Source organism: Peromyscus californicus, unplaced genomic scaffold (assembly GCF_007827085.1).
Source record: "Peromyscus californicus insignis strain IS unplaced genomic scaffold, ASM782708v3 Scaffold_5__1_contigs__length_169319896, whole genome shotgun sequence".
Classification (NCBI taxonomy): domain Eukaryota; kingdom Metazoa; phylum Chordata; class Mammalia; order Rodentia; family Cricetidae; genus Peromyscus; species Peromyscus californicus.
The window spans coordinates 153944524-153971822 of record NW_026294573.1 but is presented as its reverse complement, the minus strand read 5'-3'; the positions used below and the strand labels follow the sequence as shown (position 1 = coordinate 153971822).

Here is a 27299-nt window from a genome sequence, read left to right as displayed (position 1 = left end):
AGAGCCAGGCAGATCTCTGTGAGTTCGAGGCCAGCCTGGTCTACAGAGCGAGATCCATGATAGGCACCAAAGCTGCATCAGAGAAACCCTGTCTCGAAAAACCTGCATGTATGTATAATGTTACCATCACTGGGCAAAGCCTGAAGGACAAGGAATGTTCTCCTGAGAAGATCAGTAAAGTTTCACTCATCCCCAAGGTGACCAATTTTATTTGGAGCGTGCTGCTTATGGTTACAGTTCCTAGTGTGACAGTCATGTCCTAATTATCACATGTACTCTGACTGCTGATGTTCCTTGAATTGTAAGGGAGATTATTGTGAAATAGCTTTTATCACAATGATATGAATTGTTAAGGTAGAAATCCACACATAATCACATGATATTTCTTTTTACAGTATCTGGCTTATTTAAATATTCTGTTGGAAATCAAATAGCATTGCATTTGGATGTTACATTTCTGAGAGTTAGCTATAGCTTCTCCTTTTATAAAATATCCTTCTTTAAATAGAGTTGCTGAAATCTGATGTCTTGTACATGGGCTATATTTCTGAAGACAATGTAACTATGTATGTTGGTAACATATGAACTAATCATGCTTAGAGCCAAGGAAAACATCAGCAATATCCATATGGACACAGGTTCAGTTTTTAAAATGGAGAATTAAAGGTCATTGTTCAAATAAATTGAGGACTTATTTCTGTTAAATCATAACAAGACACCAGAAAAAATAACTTAGAAAGTGTCACGATTGTCTAACTGTCCTACCTTTCCATTTTAGTTTCAAGAAATTTGTCTTGGTTCCAATATCATATCCTTGTTCTTATCAACATGAAGAGTGGATGTTAATATTTGGAAAGAAAGTCTTCTAATATTTTTCTAATTAGATGGTATTGTGTGAACATACATGTTAACAGTATGTGGGAAGTGGTATTTTTAACATTACCTGATGGCATCCAATATACTTACAGCATTCTTAGTTAAGGAAAAGAAGACAATTTACACCGAGAAAGCAAGCATCAGTTTTGCATCAGAATTCACAATGGACATATCTTTTTATGCTTTTAATGTGACCTAAGCAATGCCTGTTTAATTTGTCCAAAACCTGAACATAGATGTCTCTGTGTCTTCTGATTTACTTTACTTCTGTCTTTATCCTATACAATCAGTTACAAACAATCTAATTAATATAATTGTTTTTCCTCAGTCTCTTACCACACAGAATATGTACTACCCAGAAAATAATACATTTTAATCTTAGACATCCATGCAAAACAAATGTCTGCTAAAAAAAGCATTATTGTTACTCTCCAATGGCACTGAAAGGGTAATACTTGAGAGAACTAATAAGTTAGAGAAAAATGCAGAGAATATGAGCAATTGATGACTTTTGGAATAGTAGAAAGACATACAATTGCCTCTGAAAATCAGTCAGCAAAGTTCTGCTTACAGAAAGTGAATGAGCAATATATAGGATATTTCATAGCACCTTAATGATGTTCTCCATTCATAAAGTGGTGTAAGCAGTTGTGAAATGGGGAAATACACAATCTACTTTCCATATCCTAAAGAATATGTTTTTAAGATCTCAAAGTGGCTTTTAATTGTATTGGAATACTAACAGTGAAATCCACTTGCCAGGATTGCTGGTGCACAATGGAGCTTCAGGAATTAGGTAGGACGATAGTTTGTGGAGGTTTAATGTGGAGGAAGACAAGTACTGTAAAATTCAATTAGCTTCTGCAAACTATTTACACAGTTTGTCTACTGTCTGTCTAGAGCAAATGTTTTGAAATTACTAGTAGTTATGTCTTGTATATAAAATAGGCAAATGGTGCATTTGGGGGAAGAGGATAAAGATTAAAGGTATTCCTTAATTTCCTTATAGCGGCTTAAATCTATTGAAAATGACATGCTATCTTGTTCTCTTTTATATTAAAATCTAATGTTTTTTTTAATTAAAATCTAAAACTTTACGGCATGGTTTTAAAAGGGAGGAGTAATGATGTAATTGTATGTTAATAAAAATAAAAATATTACAAACTGAAAAAATAGAATAAATCAAACATTTATTTGTTATTCTTATTATTTGACTATGAATTCTTAAGTGTTGCACTGAGGGTATTGTTATACTGTAAGCTGTAAAGAATTTGCCAGAGGTACAGCAGGTATAATTGACATGTTAGTCAGATCTTTATCTATTTGGTTTCAATTTATTTCAGTGATTGGTGATGATGGACTTTATGTCATACTGAAGGGCCAAGCTCGACCTCGTGTAAAGGTAATAAAAAGTCTGACTGAAGATGATGACTCAATCATCTCTTCAATATCCAGGGAAAGCCTTGCTTTTGATGCAGAATTAAAAGACTCTACACGGGCTGAGCTATACCTGCCTTCGCACGAGTTTCTGGTAAGAGATTTTAATTTTTATAAATGCAGAGCTAAACTATTACAGAATTTTTATCTCTTAGATTTCTAGATTCCAAAATCTTCAGGCACTTAAACTGGCCCAGATAATATATCCTTCAAATACAAATGATACTGATAATATTGAACTTAATATTTGACTGGGATTTTTGATGAAGGAAGCCTTCGGAAGCACATTGCACACTTGCAATGACTACATATTGCATTTTATCCACAGATAAGGCATAAGCAAGGCTGATTCACTGGAAGAGGAACTGTGGTTGCTTTGGATGAAGGAGCAGGAATGAATGACTGGGGACTGGTACATGTAACACAGATCTGAAAAGGTCTTATTAATAAAACAAACCCGGAGCCAGGTATTGGGATGAACACTGAAAGATCAGAGAAACAGAACAAGCTACAGCTGACCTCACCTTGCCAGTTCCTCAGCTGATCTTGTTTCCTCAAACTGGAAAGCCTCTGTGTCCTCATCCGAATGGATCTCAGCTGAACTGCTGCTAAAAGCTAAAATCTTAAAAAGGCTCTAGTTCCTGGTCCTCACACCTTATATACCTTTCTGCTTCCTGCTTTTACTTCCTGAGATTAAAGGTGTGTGTCACCATGTCTGGCAGTTTCCAGTGTGGCTTTGAACTCACAGAGATCCGGATGGATCTGTGCCTCCAGAAGGGTAGGATCAAAGGCATGTGCTACCACTGCCTAAACCTATGTTTAATATAGTGGCTGTTTTGTTCTCTGACCCCCAGATAAATTTATTAGGGTGCACAATATATGGGGGGACACAGTATTACCACAGGTAGAGAAGATTAGTAAACCTGTGCCTTTAAAATCAAAGACAAAAATGTGTTTTTATTATGTTTTTCTTAATAGCAATGCTAAAGGAATCCTGGAGCTGAATGCATTATAATAATTAAGACATTATTATCATTTTTTATAGAAAATAATGACTATTACTGTATAAATACAAGTTCATTAGCTTTTGGATTTACGTAGACTCCTTATGGGGGTTAGATTAGTGCTTTTTCTTTTTCTTAAAATATTTTTTGATTTTTAAAAAATACCTCATTTCCTCTATTCCCTCTCCTCTGTACAATCCTTCCACATCCCCATCCTCTCTACCCCCTTTCGGGTTTATGGCCTCTCTTTCTTTAATTATTGTATTAAAGACGTTTTAAAATTGAGGCAGGAAGACTCACCCAAACGTGGAGAGCATCATTCCATGAGCTTGATCTCAGACTGAATAAAGGTGACATGAGGCCCGGCTTTCATCTCTTTCTGCCTCCTAGCAGTGGATGTGACCACATGCCTAGCACTCCTGCCCTGGTACACACCTGTACCTTCAGATATTAAACCAATATAAATCTTTCAGGCATTTTGTCACAGTGAGAAGGACAGACACAGTTCTGTTTCCAGAGGTCTCTAGCCTCCTTTGTTGAATTTGTCTCTAGACAGATTTTTGAGACTGATGTGAATAGAAGTGTGCACATGGTACCTTCCTCTGTATTTGTTGCTGGTGTATAGAAATCCTTCAGATTTTTTTTAAACCTTCTGATTTTTGTAAGTCGATCTTATATCCTGATGGTTTGCTGAACTCATTGAAAATTTCTACAAGTTTTCTGGTGGAATTTTTGAGCACTCTTATAAAAACATATCGTCTGGAAGCAGGAATATTTTGACTTCTTTTCTGATTTGTATCTCTTTAATTTCCTTCTCTTGCCTCATTGCTCCAGCTAGTGCTATGAGCACTAAACTGAACAGGAGTCAGGGTAGTAGTGGACAGCCCTGTCACAATTCTGCTTTTAATGGGATGCTTTTTCCCTTTAGGTTATGTTGACTGTGGCAGTAGTAACTTCTCCACTAAGATCTGTGATCTCTCTAGCCCTGGGTAGTTAGCTAGGTTTCCAGTATCGGGGTAAGTTCCTTGCTGTTGAGTAGGCCTAAAGTCCAAGTAGATAACCTAACTGCTGTGCAGAGTCTTAAGTTCTCCAGATTCCTATAGTCCACAAGAAACAGGACTGTGGAGTTGGTCTCAGATCAGTCAATACCCATTCTTTCCTCTTTAACATGTGCTTTCTTCCTCTATAGAAGTTCTTAAAGATGTATTCTAGGGGCTTATGGGATGGCCCAGTGGTTAAGAGTGCTCACTGCTACTACAGGGGAATAGAGTTCATTTCTCAAGAACCACATCTAATAGCTCACAACCCCATGTAACTCCAGCTTAAAGGATATATAATTCCCTCAACTGGCACGCACACACACACACACACACACACACACACACACACACACACACACACACACACACAGAGATACACATAAGACACAGATTTATTAAAAATAACTGCCTTATTATTAAACTACTTACATGGACATGTCTCATACAGAATACCATGAGTTCATGTTTACCCATTATCCAAACTCACGCTTGAAGCTGCAGACACATCTGCCATTCTGACCGCACTCAAAGTCAGGTAGTAAAATCTTTCTGTGCCAATACAGCAGAAAACTCTCTTTACACTGGTCAGTGAAGTATTACCAAAAAAAAAAAAAAAAAAAAAAAAAAGCATTTTATTTTGACTTCCACTAAAATTCAATAAACTCAATAGGTAAATGAAATTCATCTGAGCTACCCCAATACCATTGTGAGATTACAGTGGTCTAGGAACAGAGGAAGAACCAGTGTGAAGATGGCCTAACTGTAAGTAGAGGAAGCTGGGAAGCAGCCTAAAACACCAAGTCAGTCAGCATGTGGAAACTGCTGCTACTCAAATTGCTTGATATCATGTTACAGTTCGGTTTTATCCTCTATCTTATGAACTTGCAAAGAATAATTAGAGACAACTTGTGAAGATCCAAGAATCCAAGGGGCCATCTGTGGTCAGGGAAATGGGATTAAAAAAAAAAGAACTGAGGAAGGGCCACTGATGATAAGAGGTAGAAGACATAGGAAATAATTTCTCTGCATAATAAAAATTTACTGAGTATTAAAATTTTTATGTAAGTTAATGACCGACTAAAATTATCCCTGTGTATAAAAGTAGAGCTGAATATTAAATGGCGATCAGAGTATAATAAAAATAAAAAGAATAAAGAGTAAAACAACGAAAAGTAAAAACTGAAACCTTAATCATTTAAATTATTATAATTTGTTCTTATAATAAGCTGTCTAGTTTTGAAGATTTAAAAATGATTTTTTATTTAAAATTTTCATACAAATTAATTTTCAAAAATTCTGAAAACATAACTTTTGAAAGAATAATGAATACTAAAAAGAATAGTGATTGTTTCAATTTTCATCATTAAATACTCATATCCTTGTCTCTTTCTTACTTGACTCATCACATATAGGGAGCAAATGGTGCCTGTTGCCATTGCCTTGATTTTCAACAAATCGATCTTTTCTTCTCTTCTTGGAATAGACATTTTGATTAACACAGTTTTTTTCTTTCTATGTTCAAAGATCAGTAATATAAAAAGATAAAGAAGAGTTATTTTGCTTGGTTCTGTACAGCACTTTTCCCCACTAACATCATAAATCTTTCAGTTTTCTCCTGAGATTCTTGACGGCTTCTGCAAACTACTGTAGCCAATGCTTTGAAGTTGGCTTTATGTTTTACTGTGGGATCCTCCAGCAGATTGCCTCTTCATACTGTCAGGTTTTCCTCTACACTTGCTTGATTCTTCCCAGTTGTTCATTAAAGAACAACTTCAGTGTTTTATTCAAATACCCTCTGACATTTCAATTCACCTCTGAGCTATTTTCTGTGGTGCATTTTGATTAGTTTTTTCTCATATTAGAAACATTTGGAATTAAATTCCCAGTTATTAGATGTGTATACAGATTTATTGAAACCATTGTACATAGATGACCTGGAAGTATATGCTGTGTGTTTCTGGTCTGTGATGACCAAGCATCATTTCTTCACCTATGGAAATAAGCTAGGTCATGAAATGTGCCTCTCTATAGCAGGAGTGTTCCTCATAGGTCAGACACAATATCATAGGTTTTGAGAGACCAAAAACAAGTACCACGAAGATGTTTATGCTTTGTCCTGACTTGCTGATGGCAGAAAAATCCAATGTACTTATCCATAGTCTACTAATTATATTTTGTTTCTACAAGGTTCCTAATTGAGTACAATATAAATGACAATTGCGTTTTATTGTAAAATTTTAGTAAGAGTATAATATTCAAAGCATATGATTGAGTGTTAGGATTGGTTCCTATATACAAGCATTCTTTCTTTTCTTTGACAACTCACAGCCTTGCACATGCCAGACACTTCACCACCAAGCTGCATCTGTAGCCTTTAAAACAATTATTTTGAGGGACAATATAATTACTGTAGGTTAGCCTGGAACTTAAGCACCTTTTGCCTTAAACAGACCAAGCTACACAACTGTCTCACTTATGCAGAGGGCCTACTCCAGTCCCATGCAGGCTCCACAGCTGTTGTTCTTGAGTTCCTACTAGCTTGGTTTGGTTGTCTCTGTAGGTTTCCCCATCATGATCTTGATGCCCCTTGCTCATAGAAACCCTCTTTTCTCTTGACTGGATTCCTGGAGCTTGGCCTGGCTATGGGACACTTTGATGCATGGGGAGGGGTATGCACCTGCCTCAATTGAATGTGTCAGGCTTTGCTGACTCCCCATGGGAGGCCTTATCTTTTTGGAAGAGGGGATGGGGGGTGGGATGTGGGAGGAAGCCTGGGGTGGGAGGAGCTGGAGGAAGGATGAAAGGGGGATCTGTGGTTGATATGTAAAATGCGTAAAAACTTTACTCATTAAAAAGTACCTTTTGCCTTGAGTTTCAGGAGAAGCTGGGATTAGAGAGTATGATGCTATGTCTATTTTTAGAAGCATTTAAAATTGCTTGTTTTTTTGTTTTTTGTTTTTTCTCTCACTGCTGGTTAGTTGTATATGCTAATGTGACTGGACTAAGGAAGTTGGTAGCTGGCAAAACATTATTTCTGGGTGTGGTGTGCCTCCAGGTATGTTGTGCCTCTGAGTTGTTTCAGGAAGAGATAAAGTATGTGAATTAGAAGACTGAGAGATAAGAACCACCTTTATCAATGTGAGTGGGCAACGTTTTGTCCATTGAAAACCTGAGTAGAACGTAAGAGTGGAGAATGGTGAATTGGTTCTTTGTTGAGTTGAAGCATGCAGATTCTGGTGCCCTTGGTCATTTATTATGCTATATATTGACACAGAGTGTCTATGTGTTGTACATAGACTTACCATATTTATATGTTTATGCTATGTGCAGCTATTTTATTAATACTGATCATAATTTTTTACTATGATTTGATTTTTTCTTTTTCTTTTTTTTTTTCTAAATCCTGACTGATATAACTTGACTAGGATCCCTGGTCAAAAGTAGGCATATAAACTTTTAGCTTGGTTCTGCTTACCACGGTAGTGTAAAAAGTAAACAAATGCTTGAAAGTCTATCTTTTCTGAATAAATAATTATCTTCTGGCCTTTTCTTTATGTTAAGTTTTAGAAACATTTACACATCTGTATGTTTGGTTTCAACATGAATAACAGTAGACTCTGCCTTGGATGACAAGGCAGTGGTGGGTCTGGCTGGGAGTTTAAGTGACATTTTCAGATTCCTGCTGTGATCTGAGAGACTGACAAAAGTCATTATAGAAAATAGGGGGGGTGGGCCCTGGAATCAGTTCTGAGGATGAAGAGGAGACTTCCCAGGTCCTAGTGCAACTCTCTTCATAGTCTGTAGGGTATCACTTGGCAAAATAATTTTCTTAGACTCAAAATATAAAGATTCTCAAATATCTTCATGTCCCTTTCCTCTAAGTTATATCAGAAAGAATTTTAAAGATGTTAGAAACATTCCACATTAATCATTTAAATTTTTAGTAATCAACAGTGTGATTTACATTTGCAACATAGTATTCAAATTCCTTGCATTATTTCTCCTTAGGTAGTATATTTTTCTGGCTGAAATTTATTATATAGTTTTTTGTTCAACATAATATATGGAGCCAACATCTTATTTGTTTTTCTCTAACTCTACCTTTCCATTTTGTGTAAATATAAATTCCAGGTTGGAAGTTATTCTATCTGAGCTCTTTGAAGATGGCCGTATTTGCAGAACAAAGTAGAAATACTATAAAAATGAAAAATGTAAAACCAATTCAATAATATAATTACAAATGCAAAAGGTAAATGCAAAACTGAAAAGCAAAAATACAAAACTGAAAGCCTTACAGTTTCACCATTAGCATCAAGGGCCCAATGTTATTGGATAATTAATCAAGAAAGAAAGCTTCATAATTTTTTAGAAGTCAGAGAACTTCTTTTATAATGGTTTGCTAAGTAATTTAGACTAACGGGATCATAACAAAATGCCAAGGAACATAAGGGATGAAATGTCTGCTTGAAATTCTTGGTAAGTAACAGATTTGTAAGGAGGCAACCAGAAGAGCAGAACAATTAGGGTTCATCACTCAACTCAGAGCATGAGTGCTGAGCTCAGACCCAGCTCACTCTTTATGGATTCCTTTATGTGAAAGGCTTAACTTGGCAATTACTGTTACTTACAGATGATGTTTCCCACACCCTTTGGGTTCTTCTGGAGTTTTTGTCTGATAAGTGCTTCATATTGTCTGTCCATCTTCGAATCTGTTCAACGCCCTTATTTCTATTCCTCCCATATTTATACATTTTACATACTAATTGCATGTTGTGTATGAATTCAATTTGATTTGCTTCATTCTATAAATAATGTATCTTTTCAGTATATTTTATTTTTGTAGTTTTAATTTAGTTATTTTTCCTTCCAAAGTATTTTTTGTTCTTTTTTTTATTTCATGTTTTGTTTTTATGTCTAAATGATTCAATGTGAATAAGTTCTTTGGTTTTTAAAAACATTCATAGTTGATTTTTCTTCATTTGTGTTCACTCATGTTTATAGTTTTCAATCTTGTTAATTAATCATCCAAAAGCTACTTGCTTCCATTGGGATTTCCTTTCCTCCTAAACTTATACATGAATTTAAACATTTTATCTTCTTGGGCTATTACTAGAATTTGCATTAACTAGTTAGTTGTGGGTCTTGTGCTATGTGAAAATGGGAATGCTCACACATTCAAGTACAGAGCAAGATTGTTCATTTTCTGAAAATCGTGACAAGTCTCACAGCTAAAAGGCAACTTTCTGTTTCTTTCATGGATTAGTGGATGCAGCTTTTCTTGTCTGCATTTTACATGCCCAGTGTTCATCAGAGTTCCCAGGCTTTAGGATCAAGTCCAGGTCCTCACCTTACATGGTAATGAATCTTATGTTCTGTCCTCTATTCTTTTTTTTTTTTTTTTTTTGGTTTTTCGAGACAGGGTTTCTCTGTGTAGCTTTGCGCCTTTCCTGGAACTCACTTGGTAGTCCAGGCTGGCCTCGAACTCACAGAGATCCGCCTGGCTCTGCCTCCCGAGTGCTGGGATTAAAGGCGTGCGCCACCACCGCCCGGCTGTCTGTCCTATATTCTAACAAGCTCCAGAACTCAGTTTCTCATGTCCTCATCCCAGTTAAGTGGCACTGTGGACCACTTTGGCCTCAGAAGTGATTCTCTGTTTTAAATATTCTCTTTTTTTTTTGGGGGGGGGCATTTACTATGACAATCTCAATGATTTATTTCATCAAAAAGAAAAAGGATCAGCCTTTTTCTGTATTTAAAATACAATAGTGACTATCCCCACCAAATAGTATCTTGAATAGCCATATTGATTTGATGTTTTAAAGAAGTCTAAATTCTCATGTAAATATGCCACTTTTCATTTATATTCTCTATAGTTTTTCCTAGGATACTCCGTGTGACTATGAATTATCTCTTTTTACCATGGTGACTTATCTATTCTAGTGATAACATTCTCTTTAATATTTATCTGTCACATATTAAATTAGATAGCCCTACATGTATATACACATATGAATGATTTATCCATGACATAACACTGTATTCATTTCATTTGTCGCTACCAATATACAAGGCTATTAATAAAGGAGCTGTATATTGAGTATTTGCACCCTTCTTTCATCAAATAATTATTTAATTCTGACTCTATGCCAAATATTTTCATGACACTTGAAAGGAATGAGTGAATAAAACAAAGCAAAATCTTTTTTCATGGTATTTTCTTGATGTTGCCAAAGAGTAGAAAATGTGTTGAGAAAAAGGCGTACTTGGAGACACATGAACTATCCTTGCAAAGGTGGGGGTACCCTTCTTCCAGAGCAGTGGAGCCATGAATGCATGAATGAACCTAGATGGTTCATACGTTTCTCACCGATGTCTATGTGAATAGGTGTCAATGAGCAATAATAAAGTCTGCCTGCCTCTTGATACTTTTCACAGCTGAGGAAGTGGGATACCTTTGGCTCACTGGAAGTTGCTGAGGCTGAGGCGGAAACGGATGAAACTCTGCATTCAATTGTGACAGAAGATGACTGTGAAATCCTTAAAATTTCTGCAAAGGAGTATGAGAAGTTAAAATTGGTATGGTGTGCATGTCTATTTTACTTTTGAAATTTGACTTGACTATAGAGACCATAAATTATGGTTTATTTGATGAACAGCACTTCGGCAGCATGAAAGCCAGGGTCTCCATGGGTGTGCACTATGAGTACTCTTCTTGCTTTTTATGAATTTCAAAATCATTCATTTACTCATTCAGCAAAAAGTTATTTTGTATGTCAACAGTATGCTGTTTGCTGGGGACTCAAAATGATCAGAGAGGTCACGTTAATATTGCTTTCAAGATCTCAACAGTCGGCACTAATTTTCCTTCAGTATCTGTGCTAGTCACTTTCTGTCAACTTGACACATACCTAGACACACCTTGGAAGAGGAGATCTTAGTTGAGGAATCATCTCCATCAGATGAAATCATGGGCATATCTGTGGACCATTTTATTGATTGCTAATTAATGTGGAGGGCCCCCCTCACTGGTGGTCCAATTCTTGGACAGTGGGCCTGTGCAATATAAGAAAGGTAGCTGAATAAGCTGAGAGATCTAGCCAGTAGGCAGCATTTTTCCATGGTCTTTTCTTCTGTTCCTGCTTCCAATTTCCTGCCTTGAGCTTCTCTAGATGATGGGCTGTAACTTATAAGCTGAAATAAATGCTCTCTTCCTCAGATTGCTTTGGGTTATTTTGTTTATCAAAACAACAGAGAAACAAAGTAGGAGAGAATGTTTGACACGCTAATTCAGAGTCATTCAACTTGCAAAATCACTACCGAATGAAAAGGCTTTTAAACTTAATTCTGAGCATTCAGCTCTGCTGTTTAAGACAATTTATTTACACAAATTCATTTTTTTCCAGTCTAAACCCTCAATGTCCCCTCCTTCTTTTGAAGGTAGAGGCTTACCTAAGTGATAGGATTGGTAGGTCCCCATAGTCTTCCTTACAGGTTATAATGCAGTCCAGATCCTGCATGGTATATGCAGGTCCAGTGCATGCTGGGAGGAGATGAAGATACCTCTTTCTTCTGGCTTAAACTCTCAAAGAGTAAGAAATTTCTTTATATGTGGTGACCTCATAAACAGGTGACTTTCTCAGAATTCAACATTTTTCCAAATACTGGATATCAATGTGTGAATTTTTGAGTGATTTGCTTAAAAATATTTTCTTGTTTTGTTATTTTCCCTCATCAGAATCAATTATAAGATTATCTCTCTCTCTCTGTCCACCTCTTTATACATACATTCATAAATATATATATGTGTGTGTGTGTGTGTGTGTATGTATATATGCACTCACACACACATAGAGAGAGAGTCATCTATAACAGCTTTAAAATATGTAAAAATTGATAGAAATGTAAAGTATTATGGAATAAAGTGAGACTATTGGTAAACACATCTGAAAATTAAAATGTCAGTTTAGCTATTGGCCACAGTGATAGCCAAATACTATTCAAATTTATCTTATATTGAGTAATAGATGTATGATCGTTACTTTTCTTTTTCTACCATTTACCATTTTTCTATTTGTTAGTTTTTGTTAATTTTTGAATTATCTCATTTTGAAATCTGCTAATGGGATTCTTTTTCAGGAAAAAATAAGACATGAAAATGTGCAAAAGTTGAAATTAATCCGCAAGTGTCCTTTTTATGAAAACTGGCCTACTTTATCTGTATACGATCTAGCTTCACTTAGTAAGTGGAAAGTTTTTCCTCCAGGTCATGGTAAGTTTAATTCAATTTTAGACTAGTTTCTTCATATAAAATTATATTATTGGAATTTGTAATTCTTTATAATTTTAATATTTTAAATATTATTTCTTCATATAGACATTTTCTTATTAAACAAATTATTACCTATCGATTGGATATTTAAATTAATTCTATTTTTAGTTAAAAAAAACATGCTTTGCTTCAAGAGCAGCTTCACTGCAACCCTGCATTCCACATCCCTCCACATGTCCAACTCTCCACTCTCCTACTGTGGCACACTGAGAGTCACAGGAAGGGCCATACTATAAAGAATGAAGGCAGGGAATCTCTGTAGTCAGTGTTTTCTCACTCTTGTTTGGGTAAGTTTTTTTTTTGTTGTTGTTGTTAAGAAATTTTCTATTCATTTTACATATCAACCACAGATCCCCCTCTCCTCCCGTTTCCCGCCCCCAGTTTTCCCCCCATAACCCATCCCCCATTCCCACCTCTTCCAAGGCAAGGCCTTGTACATTCAGCTGAGGCAGGTCCAAGCCCCTCCCTCTGCATCAAGGCTAAGCAAGGTGTCCCACCATAGGCACTGGGCTCCAAAAAGCCCCATCATGCACCAGGGATGGATCCTGATCCCACTGCCTGGGGACCCCCTGAACAGTTCAAGCTAAACAACTGTCTCACTTATGCAGGGAGCCTAGTCCAGTCCCATGGTCACTCCACAGCTGTTGGTCCACAGTTCATGAGTTCCCACTAGTTTGGCCTGGCTGTCTCTGTACATTTCCCCATCATGATTTTTTTTTTTTTATGTTTTTCAAGACAGGGTTTCTCTGTGTAGTTTTGGTGCCTGTCTTGGATCTTGCTCTGTAGACCAGGCTGGCCTCGAACTCACAGAGATCCCCCTGGCTCTGCCTCTCAAGTGCTGGGATTAAAGGCGTGTGCCACCACCGCCTGGCACTCATCATGGTCTAAATGCCCCTTGCTCATAGAATCCCTCCTCTCATCGACTGGACCCCTGGAGCTTGGCTTGGCACCTGGCTGTGGATCTCTGCATCTGCTTCCATCAGTTACTGGATGGAGGCTCTATGAAAGTTAGGGTAGTCACCAATCTGATTACTGGAGTAGGCCAGTTCAGGCACACTCTCCACTATTGCTAGTAGTCCATAATCCTTGTGAGTTCCTGGGAACTTCTCTAGCACCCTGTTTCTTCCTGTTCCCATGATGTCTCCATCTGTCATGATATCTCTTTCCTTGCTTTTCCACACTGACCCTGTTCCAGCTCAAACATCCCATTCCCTTATGTTCTCATCCCCCATCCCCTATCCTCCATTGCTCCCCCCAAATCACGTTTGCTCATGTAGATCTCATCTATTTCTCCTTTGCAGGGCGATCTATGTGTCCCTTTTAGGGTTCTCATTGTTAGCTAGTTTCTCTGGAGCTGTGGGTTGTAGTCTGGTTATCTTTTGCTTTACATCTAGTGGGAGTGCAAATTTGTTTGGGTGAGTTCTTAATCAGCAGGTTTTCAATCAACAGCTGTATTATATGTCATCAGTGAAAAAGTAACAGTTGTCAGTCAACCATTGCTTACACAAGCTCTTGAAAAGGAAGCGTTTCTGATTCAGGTTTTACAGCTTTTGGAATATTTCATATAAATGCAGAGGTATTTTGGGGGTGGGTAGGAACTCTAAATGTGAAATTCACTTACACTTCACACTTATCTCCTGAACATTGGCTGTAATTTGCACACTATATTTTGTACACCTCTAGTCTGACTGTGATCTGTCACAGGAGGTCAGATGTTTAGCTTTCTGCATGTGGCATTATGTTGGGCTTAAAACGTTTATAATGTTGGAGATTTTGTATTTGCAATTCGTAAAGTAGATGGAGTCTCAATAAGAGAAACAGCAAGGAAAAGCCTCTGTTGTGAATAGGCAGTCTGGAGTGCATGCATGGACTTCCTGGGGGGTGTTCACAGGAAAGCATAGACAGAACTGAGTCCTCTTACATCCTGTGAAAGCCAAGTCAACAAGGGAGGACAATGAAGGAAGACCTGTGAAAGTGTGAGTGAGTTTTCTGGTTTTAGTAAGGAACCATTTTGTCTTGCCAGAGACAGACATGAGCATCAGGATGAGCAGTGAGACCTTACATTTCTCTCCTCTCAAACACTGGTAGAACAAATACCCAGACCACTATATTAGAAGAAACCTTTCAAGAAATACTGCTACCCAAAGTCCACTCAGCTGCGATGGCCATGAGGCTACTTTCAAATTAGGCTGAGATTAAAGCTCCCACAAGTTTGATTATGTTATAAATCTTATACATGCCTAAGACATCCTTGGGAGGAATCACTAGTTAGCAGGAAACTGAGTTTCAATTTAGTATAGTACAGAATGTACCTGGTGGTATACTGTAGGAAAAAGTATCATGAGAACCAAGTTTAGGCTTCAAAGCACAGAAATACTCTAATAAATCACACAGATTTGATGAATTTCCTTTCAGTGTTCTTATTTATAATATCATTTCTTAAAACACTTTTTAAAACTGTGCTGCATATATATTAAATATGTCTTGCATATGAAAATAATGAATATTAATAATATTGACAATATCATCAATAATATTAATATTGGTAACATAAAATATTATAGCAGTATTAATAATGATGATATTAATACTATTAAAATTATTAATATTAATTTTAATTGTATTAATAATACTTAAAGACTACCAAGTCCTAAACGCTAGACCACCAGCCAGGGAAGAGATTAATAATATTGAGTTGTACATGAAGCATTTTACTAACAACGTATGAAAAAAAGGTTTTATTCAAATGTATATGTCGGAATCAGGTAGTAAACTAACTTATAAAAATGTGAGTTTAGCTTTTCTAAATTCAGTATAGTTATTACAGAGAAATACTTGATAAATGCAGATATTTTGAGTTTATCATGGATTTACTATTTTGTATCATATGTGTCAAGTATTGGCCATAAACTTGCTTTCAATGGCTAGTATATATCAAAGTAATATCAGAGTCTATCATTCTAGTAACAACATACATGATACAAATGCTGAAAAGAAACCATACTTAAGCTGTTTCAAATATGAACAAAATAATCTGGAATGTGGAGAGGAGTAGGATTCTATGACTTTAACACATTTCGTTACTATTAATAATAATTCTCAAACTAAAACATGGATCTAAAAGTGCTTAAATTTCATGTTAGAGAACTAACATGTACTAGACAAAACTCTTCAAAGACTTGGGTGTCTTGAAAAGTAATAACATTTGTTAAGCTATCTACTGAGTTGAACACTTTGTCATTATACTGAAAATAACATTTCCGTTCATTAGTAAGTGTGTATAGGTTAGAGAGTAAATTTACATGGGTTTAGAGGAGATTTATCTCCCTTAGATAAGAATGACAAATCTTCCTGTAAATCCCCTTTTAGTACAAACATACTATGGTTCTTATAAATAAACTGATCTAGGTTAGGGATATATTCCATCAAAGTAATCCCATTTTTTATAGTAATGAACAATATATCAAATAAAAGCACCAGATATGATACTTCTTGACTTACAACTTATACTGGATTACTATCAGAAAACAAAGATATACCTGAAATTAAACTTCCTTCTTCTGAGTTTAAAATTAGACGTGAATGATTTCCAAAGCATACAGAGTGTTTTGATTTTATTTTAAGGATGTTTATTAGATAATATTTCAGAGAGATTTAGTTAATTTTTCAAAAGCTTAATAAACTTTAGGACTTATAATTGGCAGTTTTTGGCTCTAAGTTCTTTTTTAGCTCCTCATAACTTCCTACATGCTGGTTTCATACATGAAGGGGCCTAATGACTGTGTTCTCTAGGGTTGCTTGTAATTTTGCCCTGTGTTGTTCTTTTTCAAAACGTGACTCATAACTAGCTTATCTTATTAGCGAAGCTGTTCCAATACATATCATATACATATATAAGGATACTAAATTAACTTGACAAATAATGTTTATTATCTTGCTTCTATTGGCAGGTAATCTTCATTTTTTTTCTCCAGTAGAACTTGGCATAAACATAACTTGAGAAACTGAAAAACTGTAACTATCAGTTTACTACTAAAAGACAAAATATATGAAAGTAATAACAGCAGCAAAATTAAATAACATCTAGTCAACAAAAGCCACACATGTTTCAGCCATCAGATACATGTTTTAATGTTCTGTCTAGAGAGCAGCTGCAGTGCTAGGCTCTGAAATACAGTCAAGTTTCTGCATTAGTGCCTTATACATCACCAAGTCCTATAGATGATCAAAGATCTTGGTCCTAAGAATCCATACTCATATCTCAAGGAACCCTTGATGTGGGGCCTTTGATTGTTTCAGTTTTTTTGAGAATTTTATTCATATATGCAATTATGTTGATCTTATCCACTTTCACTCTTACTGCCTTTTTCCAAATCCTCTGCTACCTTCCTGTGTCCATGTCCTTCGTCCAACTTCATGTCTTCTTTTCATGTTGTTTAACTCACTGAGAAAATTAGTTCTGCCCTTCTGTGCAGGTATGTAGGCCTTCCAGTGGAGCATAGGCAACCTCCTCAAGAAAACTGACCCTCTCTCTTTCAATGCACTCAGCTTTCACATACTTTCTGCCTTCCTTTCAATGATGTTCCCTATACCTTGAGGGGATGGAGTGTGATTTGGAAGTCCCATTTCAGGCTAAGGACTCTCTGGTCACTTATTCTCTATACTTTTCAAGCCATGATTCTCAGTAATAACCTCCATCTGGGGGAAAAGAGAAGCTTCTTTGATCAGGATGAGAGCAGCACTAATCTGTGGGTATGTATTTAGAACAGTGGCTCTCAACCTTCCTAACACTGACACCCTTTAATACAGTTGTGGTAACCCCAACCATAAAATTATTTCTTTGCTACTTCATAATGCTACTTGTATGCATCACAATGTAAATAAATATCTGATATGCAGAATAACTGATATGTGATCCCCGTGAAGCAGAATAACTGATATGTGACCCCCGTGAAAGGGTCTTTCAACTCCCCCCACTCCACCCCGGTTGAGAACCACTGATTTAGATGGTAGTTGGGCATGATATTAATTTGGCATAATGGAAGCAATAAGTTTTACTTTAATGTACATATAAAATCAACAGCCTCTGATTCTTGGCTAGGTTTACAGCACCAGATATGAGATCCTTCCTATTGAATAGGCCTTAGGTCTAATGAGACAGCTTTGCTTATTTCCTAAGATATTAATTCCCATACTACATCCTTAGGCATATCGTTTGTTGTTGTTGTTTATTTGGTGTGTGAGGCTGCTCATGTAGAGGTCCGAGGATAACTTGCAGAAGTCAGTTTTCTCCTTCCAATAAGTGTTTCCCAGGAATTAAACTTGGGTGGTCAGGCTTGGCAGCAAGTACCTTCATCCATGAGCCATCTTGTTGGCCCCAGTGCTAAATTGTTCTAAGGACTTAACTTCCTGGTTACCCTTCACTAGCGGCGGTAGTTACCTTGACTTGCTGTATCACTTCCTAAAGATGATGAACAAGTGTAGCTGGAGAGTTTCTTTCCGGGTCCCGCCAAGCCCCTGTAGTCCCACAGCCCAGTTATAAAATAATCACTCAGACTCTTATATTACTTATAAACTGAATGGCCATGGCAGGCTTCTTGCTATCTGTTCTTATATCTTAAATTAACCCATTTCCATAAATCTATACCTTGCCATGTGGCTTGTGGCTTACTGGTGTCTTACATCATGCTTCTCCTCATGGTGGCTGTCCTTGTCTCTCTGACTCCGCCTTCCTGTTCCCCTAATTCTCCTCTCTGCTATTCCCACCTATGCTTCCTGCCTGGCTACTGGCCACTCGGCATTTTATTTATCAATCAATCATAGCAACATATATTTACAGCATACAGGACATCCCACAGCAAACAAGGATGCTTCAGGCAGCTGTTTTGGTGTTGAACAGAGTCCAGGAGGTGGATCCTTTAGATTATTCAAGAATTTTGTTTGTCTAAAAATTTTTTTGTGTGACATTCCTGGTCTCCTCCTCTATCTCTAGACCCACTCCTTCTAATAGTTGATTCCTATACTTCCAATCTGTTCCCATCTACAGGTACAGGCTTTTGCCATAAGACTCTGAAAATGGTGAATTTTTCTTACCAGCATGCAAAATATGCCAGTACCTCCAGAATCATTCTGGTAGTAATTAACTGAAGTGTGGACTATATAATTTTTGTTAGCATAGTTTGTGAATGCACTATTTATTTTGTTTATTTATTTATTTATTTTTAATTAAGAAATTTTCCATTCATCCTACATATCAGTCACAGATTCCTCTGTCCTCCCTCCTCCCACCACCCAACACCCTCCAACCTCCCCCCTTATCCTACCTCCTTCAAGGCAAGGTCTCCCATAGGGAGTCAGCAGAGCCTGGCACATTCAGTTGAGGTAGGTCTAAGCCCCTCCTCCCTGTGCCAAGACTGTGCAAAGTGTCTCACCATAGGCGCTAGGTTTCAAAAATCTGGCTCATGCACTAGGGACAGGTCCGAGTCCCACTGCCTGACTGTCCCCCAAACAGTTCAAGCTAAACAACTGTCTCACTTATCCAGAGGGCCTAGTCCAGTACTATGGGGGTTCTTCAACCACTGGTCCACAGTTCATGTGTTTCCATTAGTTTGGCTATTTGTCTCTGTACTTTTTCTAGTTATGGTCTCAATATCTCTTGCTCATAGAATCCCTCCTATCTCTCATCGATTAGACTCCTGGAGCTCTGCCTGGGACCCGGTCGTGGATCTCTGCATCTGGTTACATCAGTCACTGGATGAGGGTTCTATGATGACAGTTAGGGTATTTATTCAGCAGTCTAATCACCAGAGAAGGTCAGCTCAGGCACCCTCTCAACCATTGCCAGTAGTCTATGATGGAGTCATCATTGTGGATTTCTGGGGACCTCCCTAGCACTCTGCTTCTTTCTATTCCCATGGTGTCTTCATTTATCATGGTATCTCTCTTCTTGTTCTCCCAATCTGTTCCTGATCCAGCTAGAACCTCCCACTCCCCTAAACTCTCATTCCCCTGACTCTTGCCCTCCATTACCTCCCTCATCCCTAGTTTGCTCATGTATATCTCATCCATTTCTCTGTCACTGGGCAGTCCCTGTGCCTTTCCTAGGGTCCTCCTTACTAGCTCATCTCCCTGGAGCTGTGGGTTGCAGTCTGGTTAGTCTTTGCTTTACATCTAGTACCCACTTATGGGTGAATACATGCCATGTTTGTCTTTCTGAGTCTGGGTTATCTCACTCAGGATGATTTTTTTTAGTTCCATCCATTTGCCTGCAAACCTCATGATGTCATTCTTTTTCTCTGCTGAGTAGTACTGCATTGTGTATATGTACCACATTTTATTTATCCATTCTTCAGTTAAAGGGCATCTAAGTTTTTCCAGGTTCTTGCTATTACAAACAATGCTGCTATGAACATAGTTGAGCATGTGTCCTTGTGATATGATTGAGCATTCCTTGGGTGTATGCCCAAGAGTGGTATAGCTGGGTCGTGAGGGAGATTGATTCCCAATTTTCTGAGAAAGCACCATACTGATTTCCAAAGTGGCTGTACAAGTTTTCATTCCCACCAGTAGTGGAGGAGAGTTCCCCTTGCTCCACATCTTCTCTAACATAAGGTGTCTTCAGTGTTTTTGATTTTAGCCATTCTGACAGGTGTAAGATGGTATCCCAGAGTCATTTTGATTTGCGTTTCCCTGATGACTAAGGATGTTGAGCAATTCCTTAACTGTCTTTCAGCCATTTGAGCTTCTTTGATTGAGCTCTACTACCCATTTTTTTTAATTGGACTGTTAGGTATTTTGGTGTCTAGTTTCTTGAGTTCTTTATATATTCTGGATATCAGCCCTCTGTCAGATGTGGGGTTGGTGAAGTTCTTTTCCCATTCTGTAGGCTGCCATTTTGTCTTATTGACCGTATCCTTTGCCCTACAAAAACTTCTCAATTTCAAGAGGTCCCATTTATTAATTGTTGCTCTCAGTGTCTCTGCTACTGGTGTTATATTTAGGAAGTGATCTCCGGTGCCAATGCATTCAAGACTACTTCCTACTTTCTCTTCTATCAGGCTCAGAGTAACTGGATTTATGTTGAGGTCCTTGATCCACTTGGACTTAAGTTTTGTGCATTGTGACAGATATGGATCTATTTGCAATCTTCTACATGTTGACATCCAGTTATCCCAGCACCATTTGTTGAAGATGCTTTCCTTTTTCCATTGTAGAGTTTTAGCTTCTTTGTCAAAAATTATGTGTTCATATGTGTGCAGATTAATGTCAGGGTCTTCAAAACGATTCCATTGGTCCACATGTCAATTTTTATGCCAGTACCAAGCTGTTTTTATTACTGTAGCTCTATAGTACAGCTTGAAGTCAGGGATTGTGATGCCTCCAGAGGTTGCTTTGTTGTACAAGATTCTTTTAGCTATCCTGGGTCTTTTGTTTTTCCATATGAAGTTGAATATTGTTCTTTCCAGGTTGAGATTGTGTTGGTATTTTGATGGGGATTGCATTGACTCTGTAGATTGCTTTTGGTAAGCTTGCCATTTTTACTATGTTAATCCTACCTATCCATGAGCTCAGGAGATCTTTCCATTTTCTGATATCTTCTTCAATTTCTTTCTTCAGGCCTAAAGTTCTTCTCATACAGGTCCTTCACTTGCTTAGTTATAGTTACCCCAAGGTATTTTATATTACTTGTGGCTATTGTAACGGATGATGTTTCTCTGATTTCTTTCTCAGCCCATTTGTCACTTGTATATAGGAAAGCTACTGATTTTTTTTTTTAGTTAATCTTGTATCCTACCATATTACTGAAGGTGTTTATCAGCTGTACGAGTTCATTGGTCAAATTTTGGGGGTCACTTATGTATACTATCACATCATCTACAAATAGTGAAAGTTTGACTTCTTCCTTTCCAATTTGTATTCCCTTGATCTCCTTTTGTTGTCTTATTTTTCTAGCTAGAACTTCAAGTACTATATTGAATAAATATGGGGAGAGTGGACAGCCTTGTCTTGTTCCTGATTTTAGTGGAATCGCTTTGAGTTTCTCTCTATTTACTTTGACCTTGGCTGTTGGCTTGCTGTAAATTGCCTTTATTATGTTTAGGTGTGGCCCCTGTATTCCTGATCTGTCCAAGACCTTTATCATGAAGGGGTGTTGGATTTCATGAAAGACCTTTTTAGCATCTAATGAAATAATCAGGTGTTTTTTTTTCTTTCACTTTGTTTATATGGTGTATTACATTGACGGACTTTCGTATGTTGAACCACCCTTGCATCCCTGGAATGAAGCCTACTTGATCATGGTGGATAATTGTTTTGATGTGTTCTTGGAGTCTATTTGCCAGTATTTTATTGAGTATTTTTGCATCAGTGTTCATGAGGGAGATTGGTCTGTAATTTTCTTTCTTTGTTCCATCTTTGTTTGACTTGGGAATTAGAGTAATTGTAGCTTCATAAAAGGATTATGGTAACGTTCTCTCTGTTTCTATTGTGTGAAACAGTTTAAAGAGTATTGGTATTAACTCTTCTTTGAAGATCTGGGGGAATTCTGCGTTGAAACCATCTAATCCTGGGCTTTTTTTGGTTGGCAGACTTTTAATGACTGTTTCTATTTCTTAGGGGTTATTGGTCTATTTAAATAGTTTATCTGGTCTTGATTTAACTTAGGTATGTGGTACCTATCCAGAAATTCATCCATTTCTTTCAGATTTTCCAGTTTTGTGGAGTACAGGTTTTTGAAGTATGACCTGATGGTTCTCTGGATTTCCTCATTGTCAGTTGTTATGTCTTCCTTTTTATTTCTGATTTTGCTAATTTGGATGTGCACTCTCTGCCTTTTGATTATTCTAAAATAATTTTCTAGTCCTCCTAATTTATTTCTGTGGTTCTGGCTTGTCCTGTGGTATCTCTTCCTTAATCTGTTCCCTTCTATATGTTTCCAATGTGGTTATTGGCATATTTCATTACATTTTTATTAGTTAGAGAGGAAATATTTGTACACATTATTTTATTCATTAACTCCTTAAATTAGATAAAAGAAGACAAATATTCATCTGTCCTTTCCTTTTAAATTATATTCTTTCCTTTAGTGGTAATTTTTGGGGGTATTTTAAGTAGTTTCAAGTTATTATAACACTTGAGACTGTTTGTTTTACCCTGAGGGACATTCCTTACTCTTTTAGATGGTGTAGTAGCAACACATGTTCTTTTGTTTTATCTTCTGATTGCTTTAAAAAATCTCTTATTTGCTTTTATGAGGTATTTTTGGTATGTATAGGATCTGCATTTGATCACATTGCTTGTACATGTTAAGGGTGTTATACCACTATCTTCTGTCTTCTGTTATCATTTCTGATGTGAAAGTAGATATGAGACCCATTGGTGTTTGTGTGCACATGTTGAGATTTTCTCTCTGGTCAGTTTCACAATCTTCTCTTGTCTTTGGTTTTATGTCAACATTTTGCCCATTTAAATTCTTTGTACTCTTTTTTTCTTTATCTCCTGTTCTTATCTGTAGTATTAGCTATGAAAATGTTTCTCATAGTCATCTGCTTATGTGGAACAAGGATGACTTGTCTGCTACTCACATCACCAGGGAGGCTACCTGGAAAACAGGACCCCAAGAAAGACACGGGGATCGCCCAATGACAGAGAAATGGAATGAGAGCTACATGAACAGCCTGGACATGAGTGGGGGTAGTGAAAGGCGAGGGTCAAGGGAAAGAGAGCTTGGGGGAGCAGGAGATCCCAGCTGGATCAACAACAGAGAGGGAGAACAAGGAATAGGAGACCATGGTAAATGAAGACCACATGAGAATAGGAAGAAGCAAAGTGCTAGAGAGGCCCACAGAAATCCACAAAGATACCCCCACAACAGACTGCTGGCAATGGTCGAGAGACAGCCTGAACTGACCTACTCTGGTGATGGGATGGCCAAACACCCTAATTGTCGTGCTAGAAACCTCATCCAACTACTGAGGGATCTGGATGCAGAGATCCATGACTAGGCCCTGGGTGGAGCTCTGGGAGTCCAATTAGCAAGAATGAGGAGGGTTTATATGAGCGAGAATTGTTGAGACCAAGGTTGGATAAAGCACAGGGACAAATAGCCAAACGAATGGAAACACATGAACTATGAACCAATGGCTGAGGGGTCCCCACTGGATCAGGCCCTCTGAATGGGTGAGACAGTTGATTGGCTTGATCTGTTTGGGAGGCATCCAGGCAGTGGGACCGGGTCCTGTGCTCATTGCATGAGTTGGCTGTTTGAAACCTGGGGCCTATGCAGGATTGCTTGGCTCGGCCTTGGAGGAGGGGACTGGACCTACCTGGACTGAGTCTGCCAGGTTGATCTCAGTCTGTGGGGAAGGCTTTGCCCTGGAGGAGATGGGAATGGGGGGGAGGGCCTGGGGGGAAGGTAAGGGGGACGGGAGGGGGGGGAGAACAAGGGAATCTGTGGCTGATATGTAGAACTGAATTGTATTGCAAAATAAAAAAAAAAAAAAACATGTTTCCCCTTTATTAGTAAAATTTCAAAAGTTTCTAATGTTATTTAAAATATTACTTGCTAGCCGGGCGGGTGGTGGCGCACGCCTTTAATCCCAGCACTCGGGAGGCAGAGCCAGGCGGATCTCTGTGAGTTCGAGGCCAGCCTGGACTACCAAGTGAGTTCCAGGAAAAGGCGCAAAGCTACACAGAGAAACCCTGTCTCGAAAAAAACAAACAAACAAAAAAAAAATTACTTGCTTCAAGTTTCAGTGTAACTCTATTGTCTCATGTCTACCCATGTCTCGGTCAAACTTGAAATCATTGTCAATGTGTGTGTGTCATTGTCTAGCTGATCCTTATCACTTGTCATTTCCCCTTTCTGGATGTCCTAAACTTTCATTAAGCCAAATTCATTCATTATTAGATTATTTTAGATCAATTTAGATTATAATACTCTCTTCACACATATTGATATTCATTTAATATCTTAATTTGTAATCTTTTTGAAAATAATCAGAGAGCACTTGTTTTAAAATGTTAATTTCTTTATATACAATTTCTCTATTGCATATCCATTTCATTTTTTAAAAATGTAAAAACAATTTTTACCTTGAAAGTTATTTGATACAGGTGTTGGGTCAAATTTGGCCCGTGGGCTTAAATTTCCCAAACCCTGTTGACTTCAGAGGCCATGACAGCATTTAAGAACCTGTAGCTTATGGGCAATTTTCCATCTAGGCTTCATATTTTTCTGAAATTGACTCATTTTCTTTTCTTTTTCAGCAGACAAAAGTGTACCTAAGGTTTGTAGGTCTTTTAAAAATTGTTGATGAGTGATAGTGATGATGGCAGGGTTTTTGTTTAGACAAAACTATGATTATAATTTTGCAAAGAAAATAATTAAACCCTATGCTGGTCACTTCATGTTTCTTTTAGCACTTAGTACATTTTTCTTTCAAGGAATTAGTTTTCTTGATTGAATCTTAAGACCCTAAATATACTTTTGTTTCCAAATTCCTCCATGCAAACATACTATTTTACCTTTTTTATTATGAATTTCTGTCATTACAAGGGATTAGTAGAGAGCTCTCTCATTGTAATGCATTGCCTATTAAGAATTCTGAAACTCCACTATATTTAAACACAATAAAGGTGAATGAAACCCAAATTGGATGTAATCAGCACTTTTTGTCCCAACTGCCTGGTCCCAAATAAACATACAAAAAATTACATTAATTACAAAATGCTCAGTCGATAGCTCAGGCTTATTAATAACTAGCTCTTATAATTTAACCCTTTCTATTAATCCATGTACTGCCCTGAGGCTTGTAGCTCCCCCCCCCTTTTTAAGAGATTTTCTATTCATTTTACATACCAACCACAGATTCCCTTGTGTTCTTCAATCAAACCTGATTTTTCTTAATCCAAAATAAAATCCATAGCCTCTCATTTCCTGTGTAAATGAATTGTAACCTCTCCCCAAAAGTAACGTATCTTTTGACTTAAATTTTGAAATTAAGATGTTTAAAAAATAAGTAGGTTGGTTTCATACAGCTGTTTCCATAACCCAATGTCTCTTAGCAGACAAAAAAATATATAAAGACAGCCGGGCGTTGGTGGCGCACGCCTTTAATCCCAGCACTCGGGAGGCAGAGCCAGGCGGATCTCTGTGAGTTCGAGGCCAGCCTGGGCTACCAAGTGAGTTCCAGGAAAAGGCGCAAAGCTACACAGAGAAACCCTGTCTCGAAAAACCAAAAAAAAAAAAAAAAAAAAAATATATAAAGACAACATAATAATATATAGGACTCAGATTCTTTGTGTATTTCCCATCTTTATGTGGCTTATATTTTTTATTATTCTATTCCTTTTAAAGGACTTTTTTTAAAAAACTAGTTTTCTTTCCCTAGTCTATGTATATTTTTAAACATATTGTAAACCATTTAGAAGTTTTTGTTTTTGTTTTCCTCTGAATCTGTCTTTACTGTACATATTTATCTTTTTCTGACCACATGAGTCTTTAAACTGCTAAGTGGCATGGCTAGGACCAAAGCAGTGGCTTTGGTGGCTGGCTCTGTCTCATTCCTTGGCTTCCTGAGAATCTAGCTTCATGGTGGAGGTACTGGTCAGAGCCACATTTATCACCTCAACTCTGGGGAGTCTCTAGGTCCATGCTACCACTGAGTAGTGTTGCCAGCTGTTCATAAACACCATAAAGGGTTTGGTAGTAGGACCTCTTAAAAGAGCCACCCGTTTTTGCCACTAGCACTGAGCCAGACAGCTGTCTCCTAAAGAAGCTGTGCCTCTGCTCACTACCAGCAAACAGAATCCACCACAGAAAAGGCAGCTACCAAGAAGTTATGCTTGACTCTATTCTTGTGCATCTAGAATCCCTTTTTAAGCTTTGTCAGGTTTTATGTGGAAATTTTAGTCACATGTTGGAATGCCATGTGTAATCAGCACTTTTTGTCCAGACCACCTGGTCCCAAACAAACACACACAAACTTATATTAATTACAAAATTTTTGGCCTATAGCTCAGTCTTATTAATAACTAACTCTTACAACTTAATCCATTTCTATTAATTCATGTACTGCCCTGAGGCTTGTTGCCTTTGCCTCTATCACATTTTATATGTCTAATTCATTCTCCATCTGGCTAGTGACTCCTCTGACACCACCCTTCTTCATCCTGTCATTCTCAGTTTGGCTTTCCCACCTAACGTTATCCTGTTTTGCTATAGGCTAGTCAGCTTTATTATTAACCAATTAGATTAATGCATATTCATAGTGTAGAAAAGGATTGTTTCACAGCAATTGGACTTCAGATGATGTTAATTAACATAAGCACTTGCATGTTGTTAATGACATTAGGTAAATGGTGTCTGAAAGTCTATTCTCACTATGAAATCACTAGTAGTGAAAGAACTTGTAGAATTTATCAAATATCCAACTTCATTTTCATTCATTCTATTTAAAATCTCACTGTATACTTTTCTGCTTTATGTTACTGTATACTTTTCTGATTTATGTTAAATCAAATGATCATTGAGAAAAAATTCATCAAAATATCCCCACATATTAGCTTTCTTCTCCTACACATTGTGGTATAAACATCACCTTGAGTACCATG

The 27299-nt window shown here is 37.4% G+C and overlaps 1 protein-coding gene across 1 annotated transcript in view; it reads left to right on the top strand.

The window, feature by feature from the left end:
- Positions 1-27299, top strand: part of Cnbd1 (cyclic nucleotide binding domain containing 1) — a 376362-nt gene that overhangs the window by 227707 nt on the left and 121356 nt on the right. The window contains exons 6-8 of the mRNA XM_052716755.1: positions 2220-2407; positions 10793-10933; positions 12494-12626. Of these exons, the coding sequence (XP_052572715.1) occupies positions 2220-2407; positions 10793-10933; positions 12494-12626 (462 nt within the window). The remainder of the gene's footprint in view (positions 1-2219; positions 2408-10792; positions 10934-12493; positions 12627-27299) is intronic.